We start from the raw sequence: 26,026 nt of genomic DNA, 5'->3' as shown, positions 1-26,026 counted from the left end.
TGTTACGCCCCCATCCCTCCCGCTAATTGGGCAACTTTTGCACATTTGTTGTTGTCTTGAGTGAGAGAAATGCTGTAAATCAAATCGAGAAGAGTCCATGTGTTCTGAAAGATGAGCCATTAGGATTATACTAAATACTTATTTGATGTCGTTTCAAGCAAACCACACCCTGCACTTCACATTTCCATATTTGAAAACATGTGTAAATTTACAGTATCAATGTTTTTGATCGCTATGTTTGAGCCACCGTTACAGAGATGACACGCATCTATTTTTTTCTCAAATTTGCCACGGAACACGCTCATGAATGCACTCATCGTACAGGGCACATTTGGAAAAGAGACCTAGTCCGCAAATTTCTTCCTTGTCAAAATATATATATATATATTTATTTTTTTAAATAATCAAGTACATTGAAATGACTTAGGAAATATGCACAGTTTGGAGAGATGTTTGGTCACTTAGCAACACCAGTTAGAGATCTAACTCAAACCCACAGTTTGGAGAGGTGTTTGGTCACTTAGCAACACCAGTTAGACCTCTCACTCAAAACCACAATTTGGATAGGTGTTTGGTCACTTAGCAACACCAGTTAGAGATCTAACTCAAACCCACAGTTTGGAGAGGTGTTTGGTCACTTAGCAACACCAGTTAGGCCTCTCACTCAAAACTACAGTTTGGAGAGGTGTTTGGTCACTTAGCAACACCAGTTAGACCGCTCACTCAAAACCACAGTTTTGGATAGGTGTTTGGTCACTTAGCAACACCAGTTAGAGATCTAACTCAAACCTACAGTTTGGAGGGGTGTTTGGTCACTTAGCAACACCAGTTAGACCTCTCACTCAAAACCACAGTTTGGAGAGGTGTTTGGTCACTTAGCAACACCAGTTAGAGATCTAACTCAAACCCACAGTTTGGAGAGGTGTTTGACCAATTAGACACCAGTTAGACCTCTCACTCAAACCCACAGTTTGGAGAGGTGTTTGGTCACTTAGCAACACCAGTTAAACCTCTCACTCAAAACCACAATTTGGATAGGTGTTTGGTCACTTAGCAACACCAGTTAGACCTCTCACTCAAAACCACAGTTTGGATAGGTGTTTGGTCACTTAGCAACACCAGTTAGAGATCTAACTCAAACCCAGAGTTTGGAGAGGTGTTTGGTCACTTAGCAACACCAGTTAGACCTCTCACTCAAAACCACAGTTTGGAGAGGTGTTTGGTCACTTAGCAACACCAGTTAGACCTCTCACTCAAAACCACATTTTGGATAGGTGTTTGGTCACTTAGCAACACCAGTTAGAGATCTAACTCAAACCCACAGTTTGGAGAGGTGTTTGACCAATTAGACATCAGTTAGACCTCTCACTCATACCCACAGTTTGGAGAGGTGTTTGGTCACTTAGCAACACCAGTCAGACCTCTCACTCAATCCCACAGTTTGGAGAGGTGTTTGGTCACTTAGCAACACCAGTTAGACCTCTCACTCAAACCCACAGCTTGGAGAGGTGTTTGGTCACTTAGCAACACCAGTTAGACCTCTCACTCAAACCCACAGTTTGGAGAGGTGTTTGGTCACTTAGCAACACCAGTTAGACCGCTCATTCAAACGCTTGTCATAGTTTTGTATTATATTGCACCTACTTCAACATTTAATTGATTATTCTTATTATGTTACTGAATGTATCCAAAGTATTTTCACATTTCGTTATTGACAAAATGTTGTGAAAAGTACAGGAAATGTAAAATACACATCAAATCAACAGTGTAATGTTTTGTATTCAGTCTTGTGTCAGGTGAACTGATGTGTCCTCACCTTTTGGTCTGATCATTTCCCCATAATGTCCATAGTGTTTTCTTAACCATGGTCATGCATATGCTTTTAATAGTTCTCCTGTTAGAAACATTTCAATGTGGCCCTATCCATATAGGCCTATTTCCATGAGTGTAAGGGGTTAAGTCTACAGAACATCTAACAGTCAGATGTGTCCATTATTGTAGGTTGGATTATATTCTTTTTTAAAGAGGGATCCTTACCTCTTTCTGGTTTTGTTCTTGTCTTTCTGTTTGTTCTTTGGGCTACCCGATCTGTAAAGGGAAACAGATTGGTGTTTCTTCATTAAGCAGGTTAAAAGGGTACAGTGCCTTCGGAAAGTACTCATTAACCGCTGATTTTTTTACACATGTTGTTGTATTACAACATGAATTCAAAATGGATGAAATCATTTTTCTCTCTCACGCATCTACACACAATACCCCATTTGCAAATGTATTGAAAATTAAATACAGCACTATTTCATTTACATAAGTTATTCCCACCCCTGAGTCAATACTTTTGGCGGTGATTACAGCTTTACGTCGTCTTGGGTATGTCTGTATCAGCTTTATGTTGTCTTGGGTATGTCTGTATCAGCTTTATGTTGTCTTGGGTATGTCTGTATCAGCTTTATGTTGTCTTGGGTATGTCTGTATCAGCTTTATGTCCTCTTGGGTATGTCTGTATCAGCTTTATGTTGTCTTGGGTATGTCTGTATCAGCTTTATGTCGTCTTGGGTATGTCTGTATCAGCTTTATGTTGTCTTGGGTATGTCTGTATCAGCTTTATGTCGTCTTGGGTATGTCTGTATCAGGTTGGAGTTGTCTTGGATATGTCTGTATCAGCTTTATGTTGTCTTGGGTATGTCTGTATCAGCTTTATGTCGTCTTGGGTATGTCTGTATCAGCTTTATGTCGTCTTGGGTACGTCTGTATCAGCTTTATGTCGTCTTGGGTATGTCTGTATCAGCTTAATGTCGTCTTGGGTATGTCTGTATCAGGTTGGAGTTGTCTTGGATATGTCTGTATCAGCTTTATGTTGTCTTGGGTATGTCTGTATCAGCTTTATGTCGTCTTGGGTACGTCTGTATCAGCTTTATGTTGTCTTGGGTATGTCTGTATGAGCTTTATGTTGTCTGTATCAGCTTTATGTTGACTTGGGTATGTCTGTATCAGCTTTATGTTGTCTTGGGTATGTCTGTATGAGCTTTATGTCGTCTTGGGTATGTCTGTATCAGCTTGGAGTTGTCTTGGGTATGTCTGTATCAGCTTAATGTCATCTTGGGTATGTCTGTATCAGCTTTATGTTGACTTGGGTATGTCTGTATCAGCTTTATGTTGTCTTGGGTATGTCTGTATCAGCTTTATGTTGTCTTGGGTATGTCTGTATCAGCTTTATGTTGTCTTGGGTATGTCTGTATCAGCTTTATGTCGTCTTGGTTATGTCTGTATCAGCTTGGAGTTGTCTTGGGTACGTCTGTATCAGCTTTATATTGTCTTGGGTATGTCTGTATCAGCTTTATGCCGTCTTGGGTATGTTTGTATCAGCTTTATGTCGTCTTGGGTATGTCTGTATCAGCTTGGAGTTGTCTTGGGTACGTCTGTATCAGCTTTATGTTGTCTTGGGTACGTCTGTATCAGATTTATGTTGTCTTGGGTATGTCTGTATCAGCTTTATGTCGTCTTGGGTATGTCTGTATCAGCTTTATGTTGTCTTGGGTATGTCTGTATCAGCGTTAGGTCATCTTGGGTATGTCTGTATCAGCTTTATGTTGTCTTGGGTATGTCTGTATCAGCTTTATGTCATCTTGGGTATGTCTGTATCAGCTTGGAGTTGTCTTGGGTATGTCTGTATCAGCTTTATGTTGTCTTGGGTATGTCTGTATCAGCTTTATGTCGTCTTGGGTACGTCTGTATCAGCTTTATGTTGTCTTGGGTATGTCTGTATGAGCTTTATGTTGTCTGTATCAGCTTTATGTTGTCTTGGGTATGTCTGTATCAGCTTTATGTTGTCTTGGGTATGTCTGTATGAGCTTTATGTCGTCTTGGGTATGTCTGTATCAGCTTGGAGTTGTCTTGGGTATGTCTGTATCAGCTTGGAGTTGTCTTGGGTATGTCTGTATCAGCTTTATGTCATCTTGGGTATGTCTGTATCAGCTTTATGTTGACTTGGGTATGTCTGTATCAGCTTTATGCCGTCTTGGGTATGTTTGTATCAGCTTTATGTCGTCTTGGGTATGTCTGTATCAGCTTGGAGTTGTCTTGGGTATGTCTGTATCAGCTTTATGTCATCTTGGGTACGTCTGTATCAGCTTTATATTGTCTTGGGTATGTCTGTATCAGCTTTATGCCGTCTTGGGTATGTTTGTATCAGCTTTATGTCGTCTTGGGTATGTCTGTATCAGCTTGGAGTTGTCTTGGGTACGTCTGTATCAGCTTTATGTTGTCTTGGGTACGTCTGTATCAGATTTATGTTGTCTTGGGTATGTCTGTATCAGCTTTATGTCGTCTTGGGTATGTCTGTATCAGCTTTATGTTGTCTTGGGTATGTCTGTATCAGCGTTAGGTCATCTTGGGTATGTCTGTATCAGCTTTATGTTGTCTTGGGTATGTCTGTATCAGCTTTATGTCATCTTGGGTATGTCTGTATCAGCTTGGAGTTGTCTTGGGTATGTCTGTATCAGCTTTATGTTGTCTTGGGTATGTCTGTATCAGCTTTATGTCGTCTTGGGTACGTCTGTATCAGCTTTATGTTGTCTTGGGTATGTCTGTATGAGCTTTATGTTGTCTTGGGTATGTCTGTATCAGCTTTATGTTGTCTTGGGTATGTCTGTATCAGCTTTATGTTGTCTTGGGTATGTCTGTATCAGCTTTATGTCGTCTTGGTTATGTCTGTATCAGCTTTATGTCATCTTGGGTATGTCTGTATCAGCTTTATATCATCTTGGATATGTCTGTATCAGCTTTATGTTGTCTTGGGTATGTCTGTATCAGCTTTATGTTGTCTTGGGTACGTCTGTATCAGCTCTATGTTGTCTTGGGTATGTCTGTATCAGCTTTATATTGTCTTGGGTATGTCTGTATCAGCTTTATGTTGTCTTGGGTATGTCTGTATCAGCTTTATGTCGTCTTGGGTACATCTGTATCAGCTTTATATTGTCTTGGGTACGTCTGTATCAGCTTTATATTGTCTTGGGGATGTCTTTATCAGCTTTATATTGTCTTGGGTACGTCTGTATCAGCTTTATATTGTCTTGGGTATGTCTGTATCAGCTTTATGTTGTCTTGGGTACGTCTGTATCAGCTTTATATTGTCTTGGGTACGTCTGTATCAGCTTTATATTGTCTTGGGTATGTCTGTATCAGCTTTATGTCGTCTTGGGTATGTTTGTATCAGCTTTATGTCGTCTTGGGTATGTCTGTATCAGCTTGGAGTTGTCTTGGGTATGTCTGTATCAGCTTTATGTTGTCTTGGGTATGTCTGTATCAGATTTATGTCGTCTTGGGTATGTCTGTATCAGCTTTATTTCGTCTTGGGTATGTCTAAATCAGCTTTATGTTGTCTTGGGTATGTCTGTATCAGCGTTAGGTCATCTTGGGTATGTCTGTATCAGCTTTATGTCGTCTTGGGTAGGTCTGTATTAGCTTTATGTTGTCTTGGGTATGTCTGTATCAGCTTGGAGTTGTCTTGGGTACGTCTGTATCAGCTTTATGTTGTCTTGGGTATGTCTGTATTAGCTTTATGTTGTCTTGGGTATGTCTGTATCAGCTTTATGTTGTCTTGGGTATGTCTGTATCAGCTTTATGTCATCTTGGGTATGTCTGTATCAGCTTGGAGTTGTCTTGGGTATGTCTGTATCAGCTTTATGTTGTCTTGGGTATGTCTGTATCAGCTTGGAGTTGTCTTGGGTACGTCTGTATCAGCTTTATGTCATCTTGGGTATGTCTGTATCAGCTTGGAGTTGTCTTGGGTATGTCTGTATCAGCTTTATGTTGTCTTGGGTATGTCTGTATCAGCTTTATGTCGTCTTGGGTATGTCTCTATCAGCTTTATGTTGTCTTGGGTATGTCTGTATCAGCTTTATGTTGTCTTGGGTATGTCTGTATCAGCTTTATGTCGTCTTGGGTATGTCTGTATCAGCTTTATGTCATCTTGGGTACGTCTGTATCAGATTTATGTCGTCTTGGGTATGTCTGTATCAGCGTTATGTCATCTTGGGTATGTCTGTATCAGCTTTATGTCGTCTTGGGTATGTCTGTATCAGCTTGGAGTTGTCTTGGGTACGTCTGTATCAGCTTGGAGTTGTCTTGGGTATGTCTGTATCAGCTTTATGTCATCTTGGGTATGTCTGTATCAGCTTGGAGTTGTCTTGGGTATGTCTGTATCAGATTTATGTCGTCTTGGGTATGTCTGTATCATTTTCATGTTATCTTGGGTATGTCTGTATCAGCTTTATGTCATCTTGGGTACGTCTGTATCAGTTTTATGTCATCTTGGGTATGTCTGTATCAGCTTAATGTCGTCTTGGGTATGTCTGTATCAGCTTTATGTCGTCTTGGGTATGTCTGTATCAGCTTGGAGTTGTCTTGGGTATGTCTGTATCAGCTTTATGTCGTCTTGGGTATGTCTGTATCAGCTTGGAGTTGTCTTGGGTATGTCTGTATCAGCTTTATGTTGTCTTGGGTATGTCTGTATCAGCTTTATATTGTCTTGGGTATGTCTGTATCAGCTTTATGTCGTCTTGGGTATGTTTGTATCAGCTTTATGTCGTCTTGGGTATGTCTGTATCAGCTTGGAGTTGTCTTGGGTATGTCTGTATCAGCTTTATGTTGTCTTGGGTATGTCTGTATCAGATTTATGTCGTCTTGGGTATGTCTGTATCAGCTTTATTTCGTCTTGGGTATGTCTAAATCAGCTTTATGTTGTCTTGGGTATGTCTGTATCAGCGTTAGGTCATCTTGGGTATGTCTGTATCAGCTTTATGTCGTCTTGGGTAGGTCTGTATTAGCTTTATGTTGTCTTGGGTATGTCTGTATCAGCTTTATGTTGTCTTGGGTATGTCTGTATCAGCTTTATGTCATCTTGGGTATGTCTGTATCAGCTTGGAGTTGTCTTGGGTATGTCTGTATCAGCTTTATGTTGTCTTGGGTATGTCTGTATCAGCTTGGAGTTGTCTTGGGTACGTCTGTATCAGCTTTATGTCATCTTGGGTATGTCTGTATCAGCTTGGAGTTGTCTTGGGTATGTCTGTATCAGCTTTATGTTGTCTTGGGTATGTCTGTATCAGCTTTATGTCGTCTTGGGTATGTCTCTATCAGCTTTATGTTGTCTTGGGTATGTCTGTATCAGCTTTATGTTGTCTTGGGTATGTCTGTATCAGCTTTATGTCGTCTTGGGTATGTCTGTATCAGCTTTATGTCATCTTGGGTACGTCTGTATCAGATTTATGTCGTCTTGGGTATGTCTGTATCAGCGTTATGTCATCTTGGGTATGTCTGTATCAGCTTTATGTCGTCTTGGGTATGTCTGTATCAGCTTGGAGTTGTCTTGGGTACGTCTGTATCAGCTTGGAGTTGTCTTGGGTATGTCTGTATCAGCTTTATGTCATCTTGGGTATGTCTGTATCAGCTTGGAGTTGTCTTGGGTATGTCTGTATCAGATTTATGTCGTCTTGGGTATGTCTGTATCATTTTCATGTTATCTTGGGTATGTCTGTATCAGCTTTATGTCATCTTGGGTACGTCTGTATCAGTTTTATGTCATCTTGGGTATGTCTGTATCAGCTTAATGTCGTCTTGGGTATGTCTGTATCAGCTTTATGTCGTCTTGGGTATGTCTGTATCAGCTTTATGTCGTCATCAGCTTTATGTTGTCTGTATCAGCTTGGAGGTGTCTTGGGTATGTCTGTATCAGCTTTATGTCGTCTTGGTTATGTCTGTATCAGCTTGGAGTTGTCTTGGGTATGTCTGTATCAGCTTTATATCATCTTGGATATGTCTGTATCAGCTTTATGTTGTCTTGGGTATGTCTGTATCAGCTTTATGTTGTCTTGGGTACGTCTGTATCAGCTCTATGTTGTCTTGGGTACGTCTGTATCAGCTTTATATTGTCTTGGGTATGTCTGTATCAGCTTTATGTTGTCTTGGCTATGTCTGTATCAGCTTTATGTTGTCTTGGGTATGTCTGTATCAGCTTTATGTTGTCTTGGGTACATCTGTATCAGCTCTATGTTGTCTTGGGTACGTCTGTATCAGCTTTATATTGTCTTGGGTATGTCTGTATCAGCTTTATGTCGTCTTGGATATGTTTGTATCAGCTTTATGTCGTCTTGGGTATGTCTGTATCAGCTTGGAGTTGTCTTGGGTACGTCTGTATCAGCTTTATGTTGTCTTGGGTATGTCTGTATCAGATTTATGTCGTCTTGGGTATGTCTGTATCAGCTTTATGTCGTCTTGGGTATGTCTGTATCAGCTTTATGTTGTCTTGGGTATGTCTGTATCAGCGTTAGGTCATCTTGGGTATGTCTGTATCAGCTTTATGTTGTCTTGGGTATGTCTGTATCAGCTTTATGTCGTCTTGGGTATGTCTGTATCAGCTTGGAGTTGTCTTGGGTACGTCTGTATCAGCTTTATGTTGTCTTGGGTATGTCTGCATCAGCTTTATGTTGTCTTGGGTATGTCTGTATCAGCTTTATGTCATCTTAGGTATGTCTGTATCAGCTTGGAGTTGTCTTTGTATGTCTGTATAAGCTTTATATTGTCTTGGGTACGTCTGTATCAGCTTTATGTCATCTTGGGTATGTCTGTATCAGCTTGGAGTTGTCTTGGGTATGTCTGTATCAGCTTTATGTTGTCTTGGGTATGTCTGTATCAGCTTTATGTCGTCTTGGGTATGTCTGTATCAGCTTTATGTTTTCTTGGGTATGTCTGTATCAGCTTTATGTTGTCTTGGGTATGTCTGTATTAGCTTTATGTCGTCTTGGGTATGTCTGTATCAGCTTTATGTCATCTTGGGTACGTCTGTATCAGATTTATGTCGTCTTGGGTATGTCTGTATCAGCGTTATGTCATCTTGGGTATGTCTGTATCAGCTTTATGTCGTCTTGGGTATGTCTGTATCAGCTTGGAGTTGTCTTGGGTACGTCTGTATCAGCTTGGAGTTGTCTTGGGTATGTCTGTATCAGCTTTATGTCATCTTTGGTATGTCTGTATCAGCTTGGATTTGTCTTGGGTATGACTGTATCAGATTTATGTCGTCTTGGGTATGTCTGTATCATTTTCATGTTATCTTGGGTATGTCTGTATCAGCTTTATGTCATCTTGGGTATGTCTGTATCAGCTTTATGTCGTCTTGGGTATGTCTGTATCAGCTTTATGTCGTCTTGGGTATGTCTGTATCAGCTTGGAGTTGTCTTGGGTATGTCTGTATCAGCTTTATGTCGTCTGGGGTATGTCTGTATCAGCTTGGAGTTGTCTTGGGTACGTCTGTATCAGCTTTATGTCATCTTGGGTATGTCTGTATCAGCTTGGAGTTGTCTTGGGTATGTCTGTATCAGCTTTATATTGTCTTGGGTATGTCTGTATCAGCTTTATGTTGTCTTGGGTATGTCTGTATCAGCTTTATGTTGTCTTGGGTATGTCTGTATCAGCAAAATGTTGTCTTGGGTACATCTGTATCAGCTCTATGTTGTCTTGGGTACGTCTGTATCAGCTTTATATTGTCTTGGGTATGTCTGTATCAGCTTTATGTCGTCTTGGGTATGTTTGTATCAGCTTTATGTCGTCTTGGGTATGTCTGTATCAGCTTGGAGTTGTCTTGGGTACGTCTGTATCAGCTTTATGTTGTCTTGGGTATGTCTGTATCAGATTTATGTCGTCTTGGGTATGTCTGTATCAGCTTTATGTCGTCTTGGGTATGTCTGTATCAGCTTTATGTTGTCTTGGGTATGTCTGTATCAGCGTTAGGTCATCTTGGGTATGTCTGTATCAGCTTTATGTTGTCTTGGGTATGTCTGTATCAGCTTTATGTCGTCTTGGGTATGTCTGTATCAGCTTGGAGTTGTCTTGGGTACGTCTGTATCAGCTTTATGTTGTCTTGGGTATGTCTGTATTAGCTTTATGTTGTCTTGGGTATGTCTGCATCAGCTTTATGTTGTCTTGGGTATGTCTGTATCAGCTTTATGTCATCTTGGGTATGTCTGTATCAGCTTGGAGTTGTCTTTGTATGTCTGTATCAGCTTTATATTGTCTTGGGTACGTCTGTATCAGCTTTATGTCATCTTGGGTATGTCTGTATCAGCTTGGAGTTGTCTTGGGTATGTCTGTATCAGCTTTATGTCGTCTTGGGTATGTCTGTATCAGCTTTATGTCGTCTTGGGTATGTCTGTATCAGCTTTATGTTTTCTTGGGTATGTCTGTATCAGCTTTATGTTGTCTTGGGTATGTCTGTATTAGCTTTATGTCGTCTTGGGTATGTCTGTATCAGCTTTATGTCATCTTGGGTACGTCTGTATCAGATTTATGTCGTCTTGGGTATGTCTGTATCAGCGTTATGTCATCTTGGGTATGTCTGTATCAGCTTTATGTCGTCTTGGGTATGTCTGTATCAGCTTGGAGTTGTCTTGGGTACGTCTGTATCAGCTTGGAGTTGTCTTGGGTATGTCTGTATCAGCTTTATGTCATCTTTGGTATGTCTGTATCAGCTTGGATTTGTCTTGGGTATGACTGTATCAGATTTATGTCGTCTTGGGTATGTCTGTATCATTTTCATGTTATCTTGGGTATGTCTGTATCAGCTTTATGTCATCTCGGGTATGTCTGTATCAGCTTTATGTCGTCTTGGGTATGTCTGTATCAGCTTTATGTTGTCTTGGGTATGTCTGTATCAGCTTTATGTTGTCTTGGGTATGTCTGTATCAGCTTTGTGTCGTCTTGGGTATGTCTGTATCAGCTTTATGTCGTCATCAGCTTTATGTTGTCTGTATCAGCTTGGAGGTGTCTTAGGTATGTCTATATCAGCTTTATGTCGTCTTGGGTATGTCTGTATCATCTTTATGTCGTCATCAGCTTTATGTTGTCTGTATCAGCTTGGAGGTGTCTTGGGTATGTCTGTATCAGCTTTATGTCGTCTTGGTTATGTCTGTATCAGCTTGGAGTTGTCTTGGGTATGTCTGTATCAGCTTTATATCATCTTGGATATGTCTGTATCAGCTTTATGTTGTCTTGGGTATGTCTGTATCAGCTTTATGTTGTCTTGGGTACGTCTGTATCAGCTCTATGTTGTCTTGGGTACGTCTGTATCAGCTTTATATTGTCTTGGGTATGTCTGTATCAGCTTTATGTTGTCTTGGCTATGTCTGTATCAGCTTTATGTTGTCTTGGGTATGTCTGTATCAGCTTTATGTTGTCTTGGGTACATCTGTATCAGCTCTATGTTGTCTTGGGTACGTCTGTATCAGCTTTATATTGTCTTGGGTATGTCTGTATCAGCTTTATGTCGTCTTGGATATGTTTGTATCAGCTTTATGTCGTCTTGGGTATGTCTGTATCAGCTTGGAGTTGTCTTGGGTACGTCTGTATCAGCTTTATGTTGTCTTGGGTATGTCTGTATCAGATTTATGTCGTCTTGGGTATGTCTGTATCAGCTTTATGTCGTCTTGGGTATGTCTGTATCAGCTTTATGTTGTCTTGGGTATGTCTGTATCAGCGTTAGGTCATCTTGGGTATGTCTGTATCAGCTTTATGTTGTCTTGGGTATGTCTGTATCAGCTTTATGTCGGCTTGGGTATGTCTGTATCAGCTTGGAGTTGTCTTGGGTACGTCTGTATCAGCTTTATGTTGTCTTGGGTATGTCTGTATTAGCTTTATGTTGTCTTGGGTATGTCTGCATCAGCTTTATGTTGTCTTGGGTATGTCTGTATCAGCTTTATGTCATCTTGGGTATGTCTGTATCAGCTTGGAGTTGTCTTTGTATGTCTGTATAAGCTTTATATTGTCTTGGGTACGTCTGTATCAGCTTTATGTCATCTTGGGTATGTCTGTATCAGCTTGGAGTTGTCTTGGGTATGTCTGTATCAGCTTTATGTTGTCTTGGGTATGTCTGGATCAGCTTTATGTCGTCTTGGGTATGTCTGTATCAGCTTTATGTTTTCTTGGGTATGTCTGTATCAGCTTTATGTTGTCTTGGGTATGTCTGTATTAGCTTTATGTCGTCTTGGGTATGTCTGTATCAGCTTTATGTCATCTTGGGTACGTCTGTATCAGATTTATGTCGTCTTGAGTATGTCTGTATCAGCGTTATGTCATCTTGGGTATGTCTGTATCAGCTTTATGTCGTCTTGGGTATGTCTGTATCAGCTTGGAGTTGTCTTGGGTACGTCTGTATCAGCTTGGAGTTGTCTTGGGTATGTCTGTATCAGCTTTATGTCATCTTTGGTATGTCTGTATCAGCTTGGATTTGTCTTGGGTATGACTGTATCAGATTTATGTCGTCTTGGGTATGTCTGTATCATTTTCATGTTATCTTGGGTATGTCTGTATCAGCTTTATGTCATCTTGGGTACGTCTGTATCAGTTTTATGTCATCTTGGGTATGTCTGTATCAGCTTTCTGTCGTCTTGGGTATGTCTGTATCAGCTTTATGTCGTCTTGGGTATGTCTGTATCAGCTTGGAGTTGTCTTGGGTATGTCTGTATCAGCTTTATGTCGTCTGGGGTATGTCTGTATCAGCTTGGAGTTGTCTTGGGTACGTCTGTATCAGCTTTATGTCATCTTGGGTATGTCTGTATCAGCTTGGAGTTGTCTTGGGTATGTCTGTATCAGCTTTATGTTGTCTTAGGTATGTCTGTATCAGCTTTATGTCGTCTTGGGTATGTCTGTATCAGCTTTATGTTTTCTTGGGTATGTCTGTATCAGCTTTATGTTGTCTTGGGTATGTCTGTATCAGCTTTATGTCGTCTTGGGTATGTCTGTATCAGCTTTATGTCGTCTTGGGTATGTCTGTATCAGCTTTATGTCATCTTGGGTATGTCTGTATCAGCTTGGAGTTGTCTTGGGTATGTCTGTATCAGCTTTATATTGTCTTGGGTATGTCTGTATCAGCTTTATGTTGTCTTGGGTATGTCTGTATCAGCTTTATGTTGTCTTGGGTATGTCTGTATCAGCTTTATGTTGTCTTGGGTACATCTGTATCAGCTCTATGTTGTCTTGGGTACGTCTGTATCAGCTTGATATTGTCTTGGGTATGTCTGTATCAGCTTTATGTCGTCTTGGGTATGTTTGTATCAGCTTTATGTCGTCTTGGGTATGTCTGTATCAGCTTGGAGTTGTCTTGGGTACGTCTGTATCAGCTTTATGTTGTCTTGGGTATGTCTGTATCAGATTTATGTCGTCTTGGGTATGTCTGTATCAGCTTTATGTCGTCTTGGGTATGTCTGTATCAGCTTTATGTTGTCTTGGGTATGTCTGTATCAGCGTTAGGTCATCTTGGGTATGTCTGTATCAGCTTTATGTTGTCTTGGGTATGTCTGTATCAGCTTTATGTCGTCTTGGGTATGTCTGTATCAGCTTGGAGTTGTCTTGGGTACGTCTGTATCAGCTTTATGTTGTCTTGGGTATGTCTGTATTAGCTTTATGTTGTCTTGGGTATGTCTGCATCAGCTTTATGTTGTCTTGGGTATGTCTGTATCAGCTTTATGTCATCTTGGGTATGTCTGTATCAGCTTGGAGTTGTCTTTGTATGTCTGTATCAGCTTTATATTGTCTTGGGTACGTCTGTATCAGCTTTATGTCATCTTGGGTATGTCTGTATCAGCTTGGAGATGTCTTGGGTATGTCTGTATCAGCTTTATGTTGTCTTGGGTATGTCTGTATCAGCTTTATGTCGTCTTGGGTATGTCTGTATCAGCTTTATGTTTTCTTGGGTATGTCTGTATCAGCTTTATGTTGTCTTGGGTATGTCTGTATTAGCTTTATGTCGTCTTGGGTATGTCTGTATCAGCTTTATGTCATCTTGGGTACGTCTGTATCAGATTTATGTCGTCTTGGGTATGTCTGTATCAGCGTTATGTCATCTTGGGTATGTCTGTATCAGCTTTATGTCGTCTTGGGTATGTCTGTATCAGCTTGGAGTTGTCTTGGGTACGTCTGTATCAGCTTGGAGTTGTCTTGGGTATGTCTGTATCAGCTTTATGTCATCTTTGGTATGTCTGTATCAGCTTGGATTTGTCTTGGGTATGACTGTATCAGATTTATGTCGTCTTGGGTATGTCTGTATCATTTTCATGTTATCTTGGGTATGTCTGTATCAGCTTTATGTCATCTTGGGTACGTCTGTATCAGTTTTATGTCATCTCGGGTATGTCTGTATCAGCTTTATGTCGTCTTAGGTATGTCTGTATCAGCTTTATGTCGTCTTGGGTATGTCTGTATCAGCTTGGAGTTGTCTTGGGTATGTCTGTATCAGCTTTATGTCGTCTTGGGTATGTCTGTATCAGCTTGGAGTTGTCTTGGGTACGTCTGTATCAGCTTTATGTCATCTTGGGTATGTCTGTATCAGCTTGGAGTTGTCTTGGGTATGTCTGTATCAGCTTTATGTTGTCTTGGGTATGTCTGTATCAGCTTTATGTCGTTTTGGGTATGTCTGTATCAGCTTTATGTCGTCTTGGGTATGTCTGTATCATCTTTATGTCGTCATCAGCTTTATGTTGTCTGTATCAGCTTGGAGGTGTCTTGGGTATGTCTGTATCAGCTTTATGTCGTCTTGGGTATGTCTGTATCAGCTTTTTGTTGTCTTGGGTATGTCTGTATCAGCTTTATGTTGTCATGGGTAAGTCTGTATCAGCTTTATGTTGTCTTGGGTATGTCTGTATCAGCTTTATGTCGTCTTGAGTATGTCTGTATCAGATTTATGTCGTCTTGGGTATGTCTGTATCAGCGTTATGTCATCTTGGGTATGTCTGTATCAGCTTTATGTCGTCTTGGGAATGTCTGTATCAGCTTGGAGTTGTCTTGGGTACGTCTGTATCAGCTTGGAGTTGTCTTGGGTATGTCTGTATCAGCTTTATGTCGTCTTGGGTATGTCTGTATCAGCTTGATGTCGTCTTGGGTATGTCTGTATCAATTTGGAGTTGTCTTGGGTATGTCTGTATCAGCTTTATGTCGTCTTGGGTATGTCTGTATCAGCTTTATGTCATCTTGGGTATGTCTGTATCAGCTTGGAGTTGTCTTGGGTATGTCTGTATCAGCTTTATGTTGTCTTGGGTATGTCTGTATCAGCTTGGAGTTGTCTTGGGTACGTCTGTATCAGCTTTATGTCATCTTGGGTATGTCTGTATCAGCTTGGAGTTGTCTTGGGTATGTCTGTATCAGCTTTATGTCGTCTTGGGTATGTCTGTATCAGCTTTATGTCGTCTTGGGTATGTCTGTATCAGCTTTATGTCGTCTTGGGTACGTCTGTATCAGCTTTATGTCGTCTTGGGTATGTCTGTATCAGCTTGGAGTTGTCTTGGGTACGTCTGTATCAGCTTTATGTCGTCTTGGGTATGTCTGTATCAGCTTTATGTTGTCTTGGGTATGTCTGTATCAGCTTTATGTCGTCTTGGGTACGTCTGTATCAGCTTTATGTCGTCTTGGGTATGTCTGTATCAGCTTTATGTCGTCTTGGGTATGTCTGTATCAGCTTTATGTTGTCTTGGGTATGTCTGTATCAGCTTTATGTCATCATGGGCATGTCTGTATCAGCTTGGAGTTATTTTGGGTACGTCTGTATCAGCTTGGAGTTGTCTTGGGTATGTCTGTATCAGCTTTATGTCGTCTTGGGTATGTCTGTATCAGCTTTATGTCATCTTGGGTACGCCTGTATCAGCTTTATGTTGTCTTGGATGTGTCTGTATCTGCTTTATGTTGTCTTGGGTATGTCTGTATCAGCTTTATGTTGTCTTGGATGTGTCTGTATCAGCTTTATGTTGTCTTGGGTATGTCTGTATCAGCTTTATGTCGTCATCAGCTTTATGTTGTCTTGGGTATGTCTGTATCAGCTTTATGTCATCTTGGGTACGCCTGTATCAGCTTTATGTTGTCTTGGATGTGTCTGTATCAGCTTTATGTTGTCTTGGGTACGCCTGTATCAGCTTTATGTTGTCTTGGATGTGTCTGTATCTGCTTTATGTCGTCTTGGGTATGTCTGTATCAGCTTTATGTTGTCTTGGATGTGTCTGTATCAGCTTTATGTCGTCTTGGGTACGTCTGTATCAGCTTTATGTCGTCTTGGGTATGTCTGTATCAGCTTTATGTCATCTTGGGTATGTCTGCATCAGCTTTATGTTTTCTTGGGTATGTCTGTATCAGCTTTATGTTGTCTTGGGTATGTCTGTATTAGCTTTATGTCGTCTTGGGTATGTCTGTATCAGCTTTATGTCATCTTGGGTACGTCTGTATCAGATTTATGTCGTCTTGGGTATGTCTGTATCAGCTTTATGTCGTCTTGGGTATGTCTGTATCAGCTTTATGTCGTCATCAGCTTTATGTCGTCTTGGGTATGTCTGTATCAGCTTGGAGTTGTCTTGGGTACGTCTGTATCAGCTTTATGTCGTCTTGGGTATGTCTGTATCAGCTTGGAGTTGTCTTGGGTACGTCTGTATCAGCTTGGAGTTGTCTTGGGTATGTTTATGTCAGCTTTATGTCATCTTGGGTATATCTGTATCAGCTTTATGTCATCTTTGGTATGTCTGTATCAGCTTTATGTTGTCTTGGATGTGTCTGTATCTGCTTTATGTCGTCTTGGGTATGTCTGTATTAGCTTTATGTCATCTTGGGTACGTCTGTATCTGCTTTATGTCGTCTTGGGTATGTCTGTATCAGCTTTATGCCCTCTTGGGTACATCTGTATCAGCTTTGCACATCTGCAGATTTTCTCAAGCACTGTTAAATTAGATGGGAAGTGGCAGTGAAGAGCAATCTTCAAGTCTTTCAACAGATTTTCAACAGGATTCAAGTCTGGGCTTTGGCTTGGCCACTCAAGGACTTTCACATTCCAGCATTGTTTTGGCTGTATGCTTTGGGTCATTGTCCTGTTGGAACATAAATCTTCACCCCCAGTCCAAGGTTCTTTGCACTCTAAATGTCACGTTCTGACCTTTAGTTTCCCTTGTTTTTGTCTTTAGTTAGTATGGTCAGGGCGTGAGTTGGAGGGGGGCAGTCTATGTTATGTGTTTCTATGTTGAGGTATGTCATTTGGCCTGATATGGTTCTCAATCAGAGGCAGGTGTTTTGCATCGTCTCTGATTGGGAACCATATTAAGGTAGCCTGTTTTCACTGTTGGTTTGTGGGTGATTGTTCCTGTTCGTGTGGTCCTGTTTTTTTCTGTGTTCACTAGTTTCGGGACTGTAGCTTCGTTGGTTTTTTCTGTTTATTGTTTTTGTTCATATTGAGAAGTATTCTAATAAATTATGGATACGCACCACGCTGCGCTTTGGTCCTCCTCTCCTTCTACCGACGAAAGCCGTTACACTGAAACAGGTTCTCATCAAGGATTTGGAAGCTAAAGAAATGCACACCTGGTTAGGCGAGGTGCTCACTAGCAGAGTAGAACACATGAAAAAGCTGTCTTACGTTGGCTATTCAATTATTGCATCTGAGCTGCTAGAGTGTAAGGCTCTCCTTTCCCCATCAAGGGTTTGCATGTATTTGGCTCCATTCATTGTCCCCTCTATCCTTATGTAACGGATGTGAAATGGCTAGCTAGTTAGCGGGTACGCGCTAGTAGCATTTCAATCAGTTACATCACTTGCTCTGAGACATTAAGTAGGGTTGCCCCTTGCTCTGCAAGGGCCGCGGCTTTTGTGGAGCGATGGGTAACGATGCTTCGTGGGTGTCAGTTGTTGATGTGTGCAGAGGGTCCCTGGTTCGAGCCCGTGTCGGGGCGAGGGGACGACGTAAAGTTATACTGTATCATTGATGCTGTTGACCCGGATCACTGGTTGCTGCGGAAAAGGAGGAGGTTGAAAGGGGGGTGAGTGTAACGGATGTGAAATGGCTAGCTAGTTAGCGGGTACGCGCTAGTAGCATTTCAATCAGTTACGTCACTTGCTCTGAGACATTAAGTAGGGTTGCCCCTTGCTCTGCAAGGGCCGCGGCTTTTGTGGAGCGATGGGTAACGACGCTTCGTGGGTGTCAGTTGTTGATGTGTGCAGAAGGTCCCAGGTTTGCGCCCGTGTCGGGGCGAGGGGACGACGAAAAGTTATACTGTTACACTTACCAGTCTCCCAGTCCCTGCCTCTGAAAAGCATCCCCATAGCATGATGCTGCCACCACCATGCTTCACGGTAGGGATGGTGTTAGACAGGTGATGAGCTGTGCCTGGTTTTCTCCAGACATAGCGCTTTGCATTCAGGCCAAAGAGTTGGATTTTTGTTTCATCAGACCACGGAACCTTATGATCTCAGTCTTTCACATGCCTTTTTGCAAACTCCAGGTGTGATTTCATATGCCTCTTTTCTCAGGCTTCCATCTGGTCACTCTTCCATAAAGCCCAGATTAGTGAAGTGCTGTAGAGACATCTGGCAGGTTCTTCCATCTCAGCCAAGGAACTCTGTAGTTCTGTCAATGGTCATTGGGTTCTTGGTCACCTCTCTGACCAAGGTCCTTCTTGCCCGGTTGCTCAGTTTTGTTGGACGGAGTCTGGATAGCTCTGGATAGTGTTTTTCCATTTCCTAATGAAGGAGACCACTGTGCACATGGACCTTTTCAACACTCTATAAATTGTTTTAGAACCTTCCCCAGATATATGCCTCATCACAATTCTATCTCTGTGATCTAAATGTCACGTTCTGACCTTTAGTTTCCCTTGTTTTTGTCTTTAGTTAGTATGGTCAGGGCGTGAGTTGGAGGGGGGCAGTCTATGTTATGTGTTTCTATGTTGAGGTTTGTCATTTGGCCTGATATGGTTCTCAATCAGAGGCAGGTGTTTTGCATCGTACAGACAGTTCCTTGGACTTCATGGAATAGTTTCAGCTCTGACACGGTCAACTGGTGGTACCTCATATGGATGGACTGGTGTGTTTCTTTCTAAATCATGTATAAACAATTGAATTGGCCTACAGGTGGACTCCATTCAAGTTGTAGTGACATCTCAAGGAGGATCAAAAAGAACATTGGATGCACCTGAGATCAATGTGGAGTTTCAAAGCATGTGATTTAGATATTTCTGTTTTCAATAAATTATAAATATAATTTTTGTTTATGTTATCCATTTTGAATTCAGGCTGTGGAATAAGTCAAGGGGTATGAATACTTTCTGAAGGCACTGTATGTACAATGTAACAAGCAAGCATTAGCCAAGTTACATTCACAGAGTCTCCCTGAATGTAAGGCTACATATGTGAGATACTCACCTGTATCTCCTCTTTCTCCTATGACCAGACGTCGACCTACACAGGAAGAGAGAGAGAGAGAGACAGAGAGAGAGAGAGGGGGGGGGGGGGGTGAAACCTCTGTTACTCACACACAACTCAGGTTGACCTGAGCACGTCTCTAGAACAGATCAATTTAAGGGGATATAGGCTCATTCCTCAACGCTTGACTGACTACACACTTCAAAGTCCTTCATACTGTACAGAATGTTCACACTACTGTTGCCATGGTGATTAGTCAGCCAACAATAGCTATTATCCCCCCCTCTTTTTACACTATTAATAGAAGGAGAAGAAGAACAAATTAACTTCAGTTAGTGGAGATGGAGAAGACAGAAAATAAAACATGCTTACAGTAATGTTTTTTTCCGTGAATCATGGATGACTCTGTCATTTGTTAACAAGTTTCTGTAAATTATTTTTGATAGCATTTCTATGTTGGAAATAAAAAATAATATTTGGTGCATTTTCACCCATATTTTTTAATAATAGATTACACTTGATCTTTCTTGAATAAGTGCCTCCATTTCTTTTTGTTTTTCCTCTAACGTATTGTGTGTCTCTATGTTACAGTATTTGTTACTATCTGTCTGTAGTTAGTTTTTGTTTTAAAGATGAGCATAGATTTGCATGGCCTCTAAATGCACATTTAACAGTGTCCCATACAATAAGGGGGATCTGCAGTGTCTATATGATGTAGGAAAAATGATTCTGTCTTGGTTATTTATCCAGTAGGCTAAATTAAAATGTTCAATATCCTTTCCCTTTTGACTTAAATCTATTTCAACATCTATGGCAAGACCTGAAGATGGTTGGCCAGCAATGATCAACAACCAATTGGAAAGAGCTTGAAGAATTTTGAAAATAATAAATGGGCAAATGTTGCTCAATCCAGGTGTGGAAAGCTCTTACAGACTTACCCAGAAAGACTCACTTGCCGCCAAAGGTGCTTCTACAAAGTATTGACTCAGGGGTGTGAATACTTATGTAAATTAGATATTTATGCATTTAATTTTTAATCAATTTCCAATTTCCTAACAAAAAAACAAAACATGTTTTTACTTCGTCATTACGGGGTATTGTGTGTAGATGGGTGAGAGAAAATATCGATTTAATAAACTTTGAATTCAGGCTGTAACAACAAAACGTGGACTAAGTCGAGGTGTATTAATACTTTATGAAGGCACTGTAATAGTGCAATACACAGAGCGCTGGTCAAAAGTAGTGCACTAAATAGGGAATAGGGGCCCTGGTCAAAAGTAGTGCACTAAAAAGGGAGTAGGGGCCCTGGTCTAAAGTAGTGCACTAAATAGGGAATAGGGGCCCTGGTCAAAAGTAGTGCACTAAATAGGGAATAGGGGCCCTGGTCAAAAGTAGTGCACTAAAAAGGGAATAGGGGACCTGGTCAAAAGTAGTGCACTAAAAAGGGAATAGGGGCCCTGGTCTAAAGTAGTGCACTAAATAGGGAATAGGGGCCCTGGTCAAAAGTAGTGCACTAAATAGGGAATAGGGGCCCTGGTCAAAAGTAGTGCACTAAAAAGGGAATAGGGGCCCTGGTCAAAAGTAGTGCACTAAATAGGGAATAGGGGCCCTGGTCTAAAGTAGTGCACTAAAAAGGGAATAGGGGCCCTGGTCAAAAGTAGTGCACTAAATAGGGAATAGGGGCCCTGGTCAAAAGTAGTGCACTAAAAAGGGAATAGGGGCCCTGGTCAAAAGTAGTGCACTAAATAGGGAATAGGGGCCCTGGTCAAAAGTAGTGCACTAAATAGGGAATAGGGGCCCTGGTCAAAAGTAGTGCACTAAATAGGGAATAGGGGCCCTGGTCAAAAGTAGTGCACTAAATAGGGAATAGGGTGCCATTTGGGATGCAGTTATGTTGTTGTTCCACCAGAGACCACAGACTGGGGACTATAGAGACGTGTTGTGGTGGGACTCATTTATTTGACTCTCACCATGGGGACTATAGAGGCTTGTTGTGGTCTAGTGGGACTCATTTATTTGACTCCCACCATGGGGACTATAGAGGCGTGTTGTGGTCTAGTGGGACTCATTAATTTGACTCTCACCATGGGGACTATAGAGGCGTGTTGTGGTCTAGTGGGACTCATTTATTTGACTCTCACCATGGGGACTATAGAGGCGTGTTGTGGTCTAGTGGGACTCATTTATTTGACTCCCACCATGGGGACTATAGAGGCTTGTTGGGGTCTAGTGGGACTCATTTATTTGACTCCCACCATGGGGACTATAGAGGCGTGTTGTGGTCTAGTGGGACTCATTTATTTGACTCTCACCATGGGGACTATAGAGGCGTGTTGTGGTCTAGTGGCACTCATTTATTTGACTCCCACCATGGGGACTATAGAGGCTTGTTGGGGTCTAGTGGGACTCATTTATTTGACTCCCACCATGGGGACTATAGAGGCTTGTTGGGGTCTAGTGGGACTCATTTATTTGACTCCCACCATGGGGACTATAGAGGCGTGTTGTGGTCTAGTGGGACTCATTTATTTGACTCCCACCATGGGGACTATAGAGGCTTGTTGGGGTCTAGTGGGACTCATTTATTTGACTCCCACCATGGGGACTATAGAGGCGTGTTGTGGTCTAGTGGGACTCATTTATTTGACTCCCACCATGGGGACTATAGAGGCGTGTTGTGGTCTAGTGGGATTCATTTATTTGACTCCCACCATGGGGACTATAGAGGCGTGTTGTGGTCTAGTGGGACTCATTTATTTGACTCCCACCATGGGGACTATAGAGGCTTGTTGGGGTCTAGTGGGACTCATTTATTTGACTCCCACCATTCCCAGACACAACCATTCCCCGATACTGTTCTGCTTATTAACCCCCTCGTCCTTCTCCTCCATCCTAATATAATATACAGTGCTATCCTTTAAAATGGAGCCCAAGAGAACTCAACCTTCTGAGCTGTTGTTACTGTACATAGTGTGTGGTGGAACACTAACGGTTCGGATTGTTACAGACAAAAAGCTCCCCTTCACCCCTCCAATTCCCCAACAGACATAGACAGTAGAGCACTTCACAGGAGGCCACTCTAGGGATTCACCCACCACCTTGCTCTCCCGTTACTTAGCCTTACATTATTCATCTATAGACAACACCTGCAATGCAGTGGATCTTTGGAGAAATCTGAGTAGAGGATAGAGAGGCAAAAGAGGGGAGGTTTTATAAGTGGGAGGAGGGTTGAGTTGTTGGAGGTGTGTGGGGGGGGGGCAGTGATGCTCAGCAATTTGGTCAGAGGCTCATTTTTCTTGTTTTCCAGCTACCATGCAGGTTTGGTTATTAGAGGAATGAGTTTAGCCCCCAAGAGAGAGCGAGCGAGAGAGAGAGCGAGAGAGAGAGCGAGAGAGTGAGAGAGAGAGAGAGAGAGAGCGAGAGAGAGAGAGAGAGAGAGAGAGAGAGAGAGAGAGAGAGAGCGAGAGAGCGAGAGAGAGAGAGAGAGAGAGAGAGAGAGAGAGAGAGAGAGAGAGAGAGAGAGTGAGAGCGAGAGAGAAATATTGAATGAGAGAGAGTAAGATTGAGAGAAAGTAAGATTGAGAGAGTGAGAGAAAGTAAGATTGAGAGAGAGAGAGCGAGTTATTTTTTATTTTATTTATGTAACCTTTATTTAACTAGGCAAGTCGGAGATTGAGAGAGAGAGAGAGAGAGAGAGAGAGAGAGAGAGAGAGAGAGAGAGAGAGAGAGAGAGAGAGAGAGAGAGAGAGAGAGAGAGAGAGAGAGAGAGAGAGAGAGAGAGAGAGAGAGAGAGAGAGAGAGAGAGAGAGAGAGAGAGAGAGAGAGAGAGAGAGAGAGAGAGAGAGAGAGAGAGGAGAGAGAGAGAGAGAGAGAGAGAGACAGTAGAAACTTCTGTATGTGTGATGTTTACTGTTAATTTTGATTGTTTATTTCACTTTTGTTTATTATTATTACCTCACTTGCTTTGGCAATGTTAACACATGTTTCCCATGCCAATAAAGCCCCTTGAATTGAATTGAATTGAATTGAATTGAGAGAGAGAGAGAGAAAGAGAGAGATGTGCTCTTTAGAATAGCTTATTGTTGTTTTGATATTCCTGTGCAGTATTATTCTCTGCTGAGCTCTCTCTCTCTCTCCATTCTCTTTCTCCTTCTCTCTCTCCATTGTCTTTCTCCTTCTCTCTCTCCATTGCCTTTCTCCTTCTCTCTTTCCATTGTCTTTCTCCTTCTCTCTCTCCATTCTCTTTCTCCTTCTCTCTCTCCATTGTCTTTCTCCTTCTCTCTCTCCATTCTCTTTCTCCTTCTCTCTCTCCATTCTCTTTCTCCTTCTCTCTCTCCATTCTCTTTCTCCTTCTCTCTCTCCATTCTCTTTCTCCTTCTCTCTCTCCATTCTCTTTCTCCTTCTCTCTCTCCATTCTCTTTCTCCTTCTCTCTCTCCATTCTCTTTCTCCTTCTCTCTCCATTCTCTTTCTCCTTCTCTCTCTCTCTTTCCATTCTCTTTCTCCTTCTCTCTCTCCATTCTCTTTCTCCTCCTCTCTCCATTCTCTTTCTCTTTCTCTCTCTCTCTTTCCAATCTCTTTCTCAATTTGTGCTGACGCTTATTGCATGATAGTCGAAGGAGGATGATTGCTTTGTAACATAATACAAAATATAAGAAACATTTCTGGAGGGTTTTATTAAAAATCCTCTGTAATGAATTAATGGACTGGAAGAATATCCTGTCCAATATCCTCCTTCTCACCGTGTCCTCATCAATATCCTTACCAATATCCTTATCAATATCCTTACATGTATCCTTACATGTATCCTTATCAATATCCTTACCAATATCCTTACCAATATCCTTATCAATATCCTTACATGTATCCTTACATGTATCCTTATCAATATCCTTACCAATATCCTTATCAATATCCTTACATGTATCCTTACATGTATCCTTATCAATATCCTTACCAGTATCCTTATCAATATCCTTGTTACGTCTGTCGTTAAATGAAGACCAAGGAGCCACGTACATTTTCTTTAATTTTTAAATGTTCCACCAAAAACAATAAACAACTCAACCAACGTAAAGCTAGGAGTGCAACACATGCAACACAAAGACAAGATCCCACAACTGAAGGTAGGAAAAAGGGCTGCCTAAGTATGATCCCCAATCAGAGACAGCGATAAACAGCTGCCTCTGATTGTGAACCATACTCGGCCAACAAAGAAATATAAACATAGATTTCCCACCCTAGTCACAAAGGGTCTCTAAGGTCAGGGTGTGATAATCCTTATCAATATCCTTACCGGTATCCTTATCAATATCCTTACCAATATCCTTACCGGTATCCTCATCAATATCCTTATCAGTATCCTTATCAATATCCTTATCAGTATCCTTACCAGTATCCTTATCAGTATCCTTATCAGTATCCTTATCAGTATCCTTATCAGTATCCTTATCAATATCCTTACCAATATCCTTACCAATATCCTTATCAGTATCCTTACCAGTATCCTTATCAATATCCTTACCAATATCCTTATCAATATCCTTATCAGTATCCTTACCAATATCCTTATCAATATCCTCACCAGTATCCTTATCAATATCCTTATCAATATCCTTATCAGTATCCTTACCAATATCCTTATCAATATCCTTACCAGTATCCTTATCAATATCCTTACCAATATCCTTATCAGTATCCTTACCAATATCCTTATCAATATCCTTACCAGTATCCTTATCAGTATTCTTACCAATATCCTTATCAATATCCTTACCAGTATCCTTATCAATATCCTTACCAATATCCTTATCAATATCCTTATCAGTATCCTTATCAATATCCTTACCAGTAGCCTTATCAATATCCTTACCAGTATCCTTATCAATATCCTTATCAATATCCTTACCGGTATCCTTACCAATATCCTTATCTATATCCTTACCAGTATCCTTATCAATATCCTTACCAATATCCTTATCAATATCCTTACCAGTATCCTTATCAATATCCTTATCAATATCCTTACCGGTATCCTTATCAACATCCTTATCAATATCCTTACCAATATCCTTACCAGTATCCTTATCAATATCCTTATCAGTATCCTTACCAATATCCTTATCAAAATTATAGTATTTTATTGTCTGGAAATGATAACTATGTGTGGTTCCTATTTGGGCCTATAGGATACGACACCAACGTTACCTTTTCCATCCAAGCTTTTTCTGGGATAGTTCTGTTGTGAAGTGTCCTGTGGTAAGATGAACCACTTTTCCCTGTTACGCAAGCAGGCTGAAGCACGTCTGGGTACGCTCACATTCTCTGGCTATTTCAAGCTCTTCCCGGTGGTTCTCACAGGCTCGATATAATCTCGAATACGAACGGTCATGAAAACGTAATGAGACAGAAGTCCATCTCTCTAGTAAATCCCTCCTCCTTCCTTATGACTCACGCACGCACGCACGCACGCACGCACGCACGCACGCACGCACGCACGCACGCACGCACGCACACACACACACACACACACACACACACACACACACACACACACACACACACACACACACACACACACACACAAAACATGTAAACACACCTGTCTCGCTTGTGTTTTTTCCCACTCTTCTTCTTCTTCTCTCTGCGGGAGGGAGAGGAGCTGTCGAACCTGCGGGAGTTAATGGGGAGAGAGAGACAGCTCAGAGGGAGGGAAGGATGGAGGGAGAACTCAGAAGGAGGGACAGAAAGAGAATGAAAGAGAGAGAGTGTGAGAGAGAGCTCAGGAGGGAGAGAAAGATAAGGAAAGAGAGAAAGAGAGAG

General features: G+C 41.4%; 1 protein-coding gene across 3 annotated transcripts in view; it reads right to left on the bottom strand.

Moving 5' to 3' along the window:
• Positions 1–26,026, bottom strand: part of LOC129867987 (serine/arginine repetitive matrix protein 3-like) — a 163,008-nt gene that overhangs the window by 34,915 nt on the left and 102,067 nt on the right. For all 3 annotated transcript variants that reach the window (XM_055941522.1, XM_055941524.1, XM_055941525.1), the window contains exons 4-6: positions 25,806–25,874; positions 19,207–19,242; positions 2,038–2,088 (exon numbers count right to left, since the gene is read on the bottom strand). In XM_055941522.1, the coding sequence (XP_055797497.1) occupies positions 2,038–2,088; positions 19,207–19,242; positions 25,806–25,874 (156 nt within the window). The remainder of the gene's footprint in view (positions 1–2,037; positions 2,089–19,206; positions 19,243–25,805; positions 25,875–26,026) is intronic.

The sequence above is a fragment of the Salvelinus fontinalis genome, chromosome 13 (genome assembly GCF_029448725.1).
Source record: "Salvelinus fontinalis isolate EN_2023a chromosome 13, ASM2944872v1, whole genome shotgun sequence".
Lineage (NCBI taxonomy): Eukaryota > Metazoa > Chordata > Actinopteri > Salmoniformes > Salmonidae > Salvelinus > Salvelinus fontinalis.
The sequence above is the reverse complement of the archived record's forward strand: the minus strand, read 5'-3'. Positions and strand labels throughout refer to the sequence as shown.